The sequence below is a fragment of the Leptonychotes weddellii genome, chromosome 1 (genome assembly GCF_054177405.1).
Source record: "Leptonychotes weddellii isolate Sample4059 chromosome 1, ASM5417740v2, whole genome shotgun sequence".
Taxonomy (NCBI): Eukaryota; Metazoa; Chordata; class Mammalia; order Carnivora; family Phocidae; genus Leptonychotes; species Leptonychotes weddellii.
Window position 1 is genome coordinate 124,383,451 of NC_138369.1, and position 9,951 is coordinate 124,393,401.

At 35.4% G+C, this 9,951-nt stretch overlaps 1 protein-coding gene across 1 annotated transcript in view; it reads right to left on the reverse strand.

The window, feature by feature from the left end:
* The window catches only part of UTS2B (urotensin 2B), a 19,403-nt gene that overhangs the window by 5,739 nt on the left and 3,713 nt on the right, over window positions 1-9,951 (reverse strand). The window contains exons 2-4 of the mRNA XM_031033229.2: window positions 7,843-7,941; window positions 6,438-6,475; window positions 5,047-5,131 (exon numbers count right to left, since the gene is read on the reverse strand). Of these exons, the coding sequence (XP_030889089.1) occupies window positions 5,047-5,131; window positions 6,438-6,475; window positions 7,843-7,941 (222 nt within the window). The remainder of the gene's footprint in view (window positions 1-5,046; window positions 5,132-6,437; window positions 6,476-7,842; window positions 7,942-9,951) is intronic.

Genomic DNA, 9,951 nt, shown 5'->3' on the forward strand with positions numbered 1-9,951 from the left:
AAAAAAAAAAAAAAAAAAAAGGAATCCCACTGATTTCTGTAAGTTGATTTTGTAATCTGCCACCTTACTTATTAAGTATCATTAATTAATTTCAACAGGTTTTTGATTGACTTTTTGGGATTTTGTAAATATAAGATCATATCATCAGTAATTAGTGACAGTTTTACTTCTTCCTCCCCAATTTGGATGCCTTTTATTTCTTTGTTTTTCCTAATTGCTCTACCTAGGACTTCTAGTACCATATTGAATAGAAGTGGTGAGAGTGGGCAACCTTGTCTTATTCCCAAACTCAGAGAAATCGCTTTCAATTTTTCTCCATTGAATACGATATTAGCTGTGGGTTTGTTATATATGGCCTTTACTATGTTGAGGCATGTTCCTTCAATACCCAACCTGTTTTTATCATGAAAAGATGTTGTATTTTATTACATTAGACAGCACCATTTAGTGAATTTAGCAGGTGTCTATCAGTTATATATTAAATGATTAAAGCAAACTATAATATTCCCCATTAAGTATGTTACTATTGCATTAGCTGGATCTCTGGGTCCATCTTATCTTCACACAATGTTATTTATAGTAGACAACTTCTAGTTATGCAATAGAAGCACAGTTTAAATATAATGTGGGTTGTTTTTGTGACCTAACCTGGGCATCTACTTCATATGTTTATCACCACAAATATTTATTTTATTCCTACTACATACAAATATGTTTTAATATCTCCTTGCTTAAAAACAAAGAAGTTTCTTTGACCGCCTTCAAACTTACCTAGCTAATATCCCAATTTTTTCTACCCTTTAGAACAAAATTTCTCAAATGCGGTGTCTATTGTCAGTGGTTCCTGACAGATGATAAAAATATTGTTTTATCATGTTCTCTTTAGCCCAAAGTCCATCAAACAATTCTTGTCAAAGCCATTAATAACCTTTCATTCCTGTTCAGAAGGAAAATTGCAGTTGTCAACTTACTGGACATATTATAGCTTTAAATACACTTTCATTACTTCCTGGAAACAGTACAGTCTTCCTTTCTTTGTCACTTCCTTCCTTGGTAGCTACTCCTATTAAGCCTCCTTTGCTGATTCTCTTGTCTGCCCAACCTCTAACCTTGGAATCACTTGGGCTTCAGCCCTGGCTGTCTTCTCTTTCATATCTAGAGTCATTCCTTAGATGGTCTGATCAAAATACCAAGCAATATTGATATGCTGATAACTATCAAATTTATATCTCCAATATGAGCTGCTTCCTTAAACTTCAAATTTATATATTCAATGGTCTACTCAGATCACTACAGAAGTCCCCCCCTTATCCATGGGATAAATGTTTCAAGACCCCCAGTGGATGCCTGAAACTGCAGATAGTACTGAATGCTATAAATACTATGTTTTTCCTATGCATACATACCTACAATAAAGTTTAGTTTACAAACTGGACACAGTAAGAGATTAACAACAATAACTAATAATAAACTAGAACAATTATAACAATATGCTGCAATAAAAGTTATGTGAATGTGGTCTATTTCCCTCAAAATATCTTATTATGCTCTAGTCACCTTTATTCTGGTGATGATGTAGATGACACAATGTCTACGTGATGACATGAAGTGAGGTGAATGACGCAAGCACTATGACGTAGCATTAGGCTACTATTGACCAGAATTCTGATGATATGTCAGAAGGAGGATCATTTGCTTCTGAACCATGGTTGACCACAGGTAACTGAAACTTCAAAATGTGCCTAAGGAGGCTACTATACTTGGAAGATACTGTTATGCATGGCATAACAAGCTCAAAATATCTGTGGTTGAGATATGACTCTCCAAATATTCCTTGTGCTTTTTTTTTTACATCTCCCGGGTGATTCCCTGAGCCTATTAAGTTAGATTAAGATCATGTGCCTAATTTTGGCAGTTAAGAGTGTGTTTACCTCCATTTCTCTCCTGTTCTACTACAGAGACACATAGAGTAGATACAGTGCAAAGGAAAATGACCAACATACACGAGACTTCATGTAATCAAAAAATAAATCTTAAAGCAAGCAAATTCACTGAGATTGTAAGGTTAGTTTGCTAATGTAGTTTGCCTAATTTATCCCCAAATACAATTTGACAACAAATACAAAGGGAATAAAGAGAGTCCAGAAATACAAGATCTCAAAATGTTGAAAGAACTAACCTCTTCTAGATCCCAAACACTATAAAATGAGATTTAAAACTGCTCCAAGTGACAGAGGCTCTGTAAAAAGCAGTTGGAATAAAGAACTCAGGGCAAAAATCAGATCGAGCGTATAGTCTTTAAGGTATGTTCCAGATACTTTCAAGGCAACTGCTACTAAGTTGGGGGTGAGAATGCAGAATAATTAAAATTGCTTTTTTAAAAAGTATTTGCATGGAGCAAGTGCATGAGAAGCTTTCTAAATTTTTGAAAGAACGTCGTTGTCAAAGAAACCATAAAGCCTAAAATAAAAATATCTTTGACACTTAAAGACAAAATAAACTTTGGGCTTCCAACTTCGCGGACGTAGGATAAGACCTGAGAAAACTGTGCCATCCTGGGGAAGGGAATAATCCCCAAGTAGCACATAAGATGTGTCCAGGGATAAAAATGAAGAAGGAAAAATTTCAAACAGTGCAGCCAGTGAAACATTACAATGAGCAAATGACTCCTCCCAGGTACTACAGGCTCCAGTCAAGACACCTTTTCTCATCCCCAGGGTAGGACATCTTTATAATATTTGCCTAGTGGGATTTCAGAAGTGCTGGAGGGTAGCACTCTGTCTGTGTCTTGTTCATTTCCTTTATGAAAGGGATTATCCCGTCCTTGGTCCTCTACCAATTATTGGAATTGTCCTTTTAGCTAACAGGTCTGTGAATGAAGAGGAAGAAGCCACATTGTAGCTGATGAAGACTAGTAAGTATCTCCTCCTGGAGAGACTGTTCTTTGTTCTGGGGTCAGTCAGTGAATGAGATCTGGGAATGTCTCTAATGGCAATGGGTTGAGTATAGTCTATGTGGTTAAGCAGAGATCGAAGGATTGACCGTGTGTGGTAGAGACAGTGCTCCCCAAGTATTATAGGTACTTCCTAAAATTTCTCAGCCTATCTTGCCAATATTTTGGTGGCAGCCCACATGACTAATTCTAGCCAATGGACTTCAGGAGAAGTGACACTTGTCACTGAACTGAGGCAGTTTGGAGCTGGGATGTGTCCTCTATCCCTTTCCTGTGTCTTGGCAATATTAGGGGCAGTCAAGATATAACAGCCTTCTAGATGATATAGCCAGAAAATAGAAGAGGGTTGTACGACATGCATTGGACTTTACTATATAATAGGCCCCTGAGATTGGGATTAAAACTGGTACCACATCATAGCCTAAGCTATGCTAATTATGGGAAGGCCCAATAAATCTCTATCCCAAACCTTTTATACCACCAAACTTTCTCCTCTTCCAGCTATCTCTGGCTCAATAAATAGAAATTGCCCTCTTTTTCCTAGTTGCTTAAAACAAAAACTTTGGAATCATTTTTGATGCCTTCCCTTTTTTAAAAAAACACAAACCACATGTAATCCTACAACAAATTTTGTTGATTTTTTTTTACTCAAATTATATCCAGAATCAGACTCCTTCTTACCGATTCACTACTGCCACCCTAATCCAAGCTACTACCACTTACCATCTGAACCACTAAATTCTCTTCATTAATGGTTTCTCTGCTTCTACCTTTGCCCATCTTTTGCAGTATATTCTCCGTGAAGCATCAGAGTGGTTCTGTTAAAACTTATCTCATATTACTCCTTTTGCTAAAAGTTTCCAGTGATGTCCCATATGATACCCAGTAAAAGCTAAAGTCCTTAAGAATCCTGAAGGTTCTCTCTCTTACAGCTTCCAATTCATCTTCTACTACCCTCTCCTTCAGGCTCACTAGCTGAGTCACTTAGCAGTTGGGTTATTTTTGGCATATAATTTCACCTCTCTGAGATGTAATTTCCTCATCTATAAAATAAGCGTAGTAATAGCTATCCTATGTGGTTTACGATGAAAATAAAACAATAATTATAGTACTGATCAAAACCATAAAAAACAAGTTAGGCTTACATAGTACTTACTATATGCCAGGCATTATTCTAAATGCCTTTCATATATTTACTCATCAAATCCTCCCGACAATCTCATAAAGATAATTATTGCTATAATTTGCATTTGGGGGCAAAGAAAATGAGACACAAGAAGTTACATAATTGCTCAAGGTCACACAGGTAGGGAATGTCAATGTTGATTTGGACCCAGGCAGTTTAGCTCTAGAGCCTATGTATTTAGCCACAATAGTTTGACATCTTAAAGCATAAAAAGTCTGGTATATGCTAAGTATTTAAATAATACCAGTTCATCCTCTTCCCACTTAGTAGCATTGTGAAATAGGCTTTTGAACAAGTTAAAGACAAATCTGGGAGGAGGGGAAATATGTAAATAAATAAAATGAGTCTTAGGAAGGCTCACATCACTATATGAATGGAGAAATATATAATCAAATTTTTCAAATATAAGAACTAATTCAGCAAGAAACAAGAATTTCCCAAGAAATATTATAAAAAATAAGAGGGATCCAAAAGACAAATCTTTCTAAAATTAAATGTTATGATTCAAACCTTAAACCCAGTGTTAGAGCAATGAGGGTTCTCCTTACTTCAATAAAGATGTTCTAAAATTTGAATTGACTTAAAACCTGATTACTTCGATTTGTGATTCTCCCAACTCTAGTCTTTAAGCAAAATAGCAAGCCATAGTTCACAATTTGAGGCAATAAGGGCATATTTTACTTAATCCTGGAACATAAGACCTTATTATCCACTCCTATAAACATGACAGAGCTCAGATATATTCATATGGGAACATATTCATTGGCATCTTCTTTAAAAATATCAACCTTGATCTTGATAATCACCATAGGATTAAGAAATGTCAAGTTAACCTTTTCCCTCTTAGTAATAATTGCAAAAGTAATCTTTCAGATGTCAATTATAAAACTTTGAAATGAAAATTTACCTCGCTTATTTGGATGGGAAGAAGATAGACCATCTATAGCATAGGATATCTCAGCATCTTTTGCCTCCATGAACTGCTCTTTTAGCTGTTAAAAAGCAAATATAAAAATTATCAATCTTTAATAAGAACGATGCTGCTTTCTGTTGAAAAAGAGGAATAATTAGAATAAGAAAGGAAAAAGAGTAGGAAAAAATGGAAGAAAGGAAGAAAGAAAGGAGAAAAAAGAGGAATGGAAAAGGAGAAAAAGTAATAAAGAAAATAAACAAAAATAATTAAGTGGAAAAATCCAAGGAAACCTATTTAGAGACTGGCTGGGAAAGGCACATGACTCAACAGGAGATCAGGGAAAAGAAAGGTTTATAGTGAAGGATGTCAACTCTGGGTGTTAGTTAATGGGGAGCCTATTAATACAGCCTGTGTTGCTGGACTGGATTTGATGTCACCTCTAACAAGCAGTCCTCTTCAAGGAGCTTCAAAGGGTTGTATAAATGTTTGAAGTTCCTGAAATATTTCTCCTTTCCAGCAGGAAGTGAGAAGTATTTTGAGGCCCTACAGTTTTTACCTGGAATTCAACCCATGTTAATTTTTAGCAAGCTCTCTGATTGCCCATGCTCTGAAGACCTACTTCTTTTTGAACTCTACTCCAAAATAGAGTTCAGCCTGGCTGCTGAGGGTGTCCATGTCTGACCTGCTCAGAGTGATGGGGCATGATTCTCTCTCCCAAACAGCCACACGGCTTGTATAATAATGGATTTGCATGCATGTATGTGGACAAGTTTTGAAATCATCTAATCTGGTGATTTTCAAATTTTCTTCCCAGCATGTCAAGCAGTGGGGGAATAAGGCTGCTAAGGGGCTTCCTATCAGGAGGGCTGAGAGCAGGTCAGGAAGATGACCCTTCAGGTCCCCAACCAGCTGCTTTAAACAGGACAGCTCCACTTTCATATGCTTCATTTACTAGGAACACATCCAATTGATTTGGGAAAAAGTATTTCAACTTTTAAAAAGAGTAAGTATATTATTGAAAATCACCAATCTAAGCATAGCCTCCCATTTTACAGATGAACAGATTTAAATCCATAGAATTTTGATTTGTCCATGGTCTTATAGTTAGGTAATTGGAGAGCTGGGATAAGAATCCAGATTTTCTACACATTTTATCTCAAGATCACTTCAGCTATATATAATTTTGTTTTGGTTTTCTTTTCTTTCTTAATTTTTTTAAGTGTAATTTGACTATTTTTTTCCCTAGTGAATAACTTTACTCTTTCTTTAGCAGGAATACAAAAATTTTACAGTATAGTACTAATAATTTTTCAAACTATGCCCAAAGATAAGAAAATGCCTTAGAATGATTATTAAAATTGAAATTAAGTATTTCACATTCTCACCTGGTTAAGTTCTTCCAATTTGTTAGCCAGTTCTCTATCTGCAAGATACATTTGTCATATGAAAAATTTCATTGTAAGTAATATTTGATTCACTTCAGGACACACATTCAGGATCTTATGTGGAAGGCAAAGGTCTTTTTCATATGATTTAAGACCACCCATCATCCCTGATATAAAACCCAAATACTTTCTCAATGCCTATAATATTGAATTGCAACCAGTTATATAATGAGAAAATACCTAATTTCTAGCAATAAGCACAAAGATTTCTAAAATAGGCCATAGTTCTGGGGCGCCTGGGTGGCTCAGTCAGTTAAATGTCTGCCTTTGGTTCAGGTCCTGAACCCAGGATCTTGGAATCGAGCCTGGGCAGGGAGTCTGCTTCTCCCTCTGCCTGTGCTCATGCTCGTTCTCTCTCTCTCTCTCTGTCAAATAAATAAAGTCTTTAAAAAAAATCAATATAAAATAAAATAGACCATAGTTCCAACAAGCACTATTATTTAGAAATAAACTATTTTACTGACATAAGGAAATCTTATGAAACAATATTAAGTGAAAAAAGCAGGACACAAGCACCTATATAATTCAGTTGAGAAAGATAAGCCCAAAATATAAATAGTAACTCCCTCCCTTACAATTTGAGTATAAATTTTTCTTTTTTATAATTTCATTCATTTTCTTCAATGATAATATCTTACTTCTAATTTTAAAATGTTGTATTTTTGAAGTATTTATTAAGATATTGTTGTAGTCAGCACATTGTCCCATGAATAGACATTTTCTTTAGAAGACCAAATGTTTTCTGAGAGTATACCACATTAACATATTGTCACATTTTCTCTCAGGCTAGACTTACTAAGTTTCTGACAGTATTTGTCATTTCTTGGAGAACATTCTGACACGTAATTGTAAATTAGATTCTCCTGTTCTTCAAAGAAAAAAAAAAAAATCTCAATTGGTGTAGCTTACATTTCCCAATGGTTTATACTCCAACCACTTCCCACATTGGGAGAATTTGATTGCAAAATGTGTTAAAACTGCTATGAGATTGCTGTTAATTTGTGAAATTTCTAGTGGAAACCTATGAACAGATGTGAAACATACAGTAAAAAAGAAATACATATATATTAACTGTACCAGTGAGGATTTGCATAGATAAGAAGAAAATATGAGTAAAGATCACTGGTGTGTAACTAGATGGTTACCGATCTGACTAGGACCTTCTAATTGAAGAAAATAGGATTTTAATATTTGTTAATAATGCCATTGCTTTTAGCATGAATATGAAATAATAAAAACACTTAAGCCATCAGTGCAGCATAAAAGGGAGTAGTTATTATTTTATTTAATATAAATATACATTTAGAAAGAGCAAGTCAGAGGACAGAATAACTTTTTGACTCACCAATGTTAGAAGGTCTTTGGAAATCAAAATTTTTATTCAGTAGAGCCAGCAGTAGTTCTTCACGATTTGTATCTTCTTTATCTGGAAACAATTCATTTCCTGTAATAATCACCTCAATGTAATAAAACCTCTATTTTCAATCTGTGTCACTGAAAGTATTTCTAATTAAATACATTTTACAGGTAACTATCAATGCATATAGTCACTGATAAAAGGGGTGTGGAGAAGGGTGTGTAATCCAAAAAGATGGGCTGTTAAAAAAAATCATTGAATGTACTGGAGCTCTCAAAGAGAGATTGTGAGAGAGGAAGAGGGAGAGACAGAGAGTATGTCTGAAAGATGACACCCTAAAATTTACCTGCCATCATTCCTAGCTAGTAGAATCGCAGGTAAATTTATTTTTTACCTGCGTTGTTGAAATTTTCTACTCTTGTGTGTAATATGAAAAACATAAAAGTTATATTTATAAAGAAAAAAATAATTTTTGATTTTAAGATTTTATTTGCTACACACATTTAAATATGAGCCATTTTGTGTTCGGAGAGTGCCTTTAAACCATCTAAGGAAACCTGTGGAAGAGGTGGTATAATGTCTCTTTTCTCCCTATTGACATCTTCCCATCTTTGTCAGTTTCACTCCCAGCCCATTCATTGATTAGATGCTCAACTCTTTCAGCACTTTAAAAATAGAAATATCACCCAAATTTTTGTAAATATTTTTATTCTGGAGTAGAAATCAGGACAATAGCCTTTACTCAAGCTATAAAACATGAAGACTCAACAAGATATCTATTAACAAATAATGCAATTGCAATAACAACTAGTGTATTACAAACAAAATAAACTTTTGTGAGGTGGCCTGAAAAATCAAACCTTTATCAAAGAACTTCTATCGGATCATCTTCCCCATTTCCTAGCTCCTCATACTAGCTGACAGTGTGAACAGAAGGTAGATTTGTGAGTTTGAAGTTTAAAAGTGAGAATATTGTGGTTGTAGCTACAGAAATGGCTCATGACTTGACTATATTATTCGATGAAATCATCTGCCTTTCCTGTGTCTACAAAATGTTTATTGATGCGCTCAAAGGACTAAGAGGCTAATGAAAGGAATGAGAATGCTTTGGTGAGGAAGCAAATGGATGACTTGGGGCAAGTGACAGCATTGTTTCCACACCAACCAAACATAGTTCACTGGTGCTCAGCTCTTCAATTTCCTTTACTTCATAAACATAGAAATTATCTGTGACATTCTGGTTTTTTCTATTGATTAATTAAAACACTAATAGAATATCAATGGAACTTTTGCTTCACATGAATTAAATGAAGAGCCTCAGAGATAGTTTAGTTTAAGACATGGCCATGCAATAAGGTAATTGTTACTACAGTTGTTTATGAAAATGTTAAATCATAAACTTTAAAATGTTTCAGTTTGAAAAAAGACATAAGGTACATTTTATAGCCAGATGATAATGGCTACTTAATTCAGAAAGAGAACTGTGATAAGAGAAACTGATTCATTGCCTTAACTAGAGAAAGTATAAGACTAGAAGGAAGTGGGGCACCTGGGTGGCTCAGATGGTTGAGTATCTGCCTTTGGCTCAGGTCATGATCCCAGGGTCCTGGGATAGAGCCCCACGTCCGGCTCTGCCCCTCTCTGGCTCAGTGGGGAGCCTGCTTCTCCCTCTCCCTCTGCCTCTCCTCTTCCCCTTCCCCCTCCCCCACTCATGCTCTCTCTCTCTCTCTCTCTGTATCTCTGTGTCTCAAATGAATACATAAAAGCATAAGAAAAAAATATTAAAAAAAAAAAGACTAGAAGCCAAACTATGGAAAGAGCCAAGATGTCCATCCACAGATGAATGGATAAAGAAGATGTGGTATATATATACAATGGAATATTATGCAGCCATCAAAAGGAATGAAATCTTGCTATTTGCAATGATGTGGATGAAACTGGAGGGTATTATGCTGAGCGAAATAAGTCAATCAAAGAAAGACATGTATCATATGATCTCACTGATATTAGGAATTCTTAATCTCAGGAAACAAACTGAGGGTTGCTAGAGTGGTAGGGGGTGGAAGGGATGGGGTGGCTGGGTGATAGACATTGGGA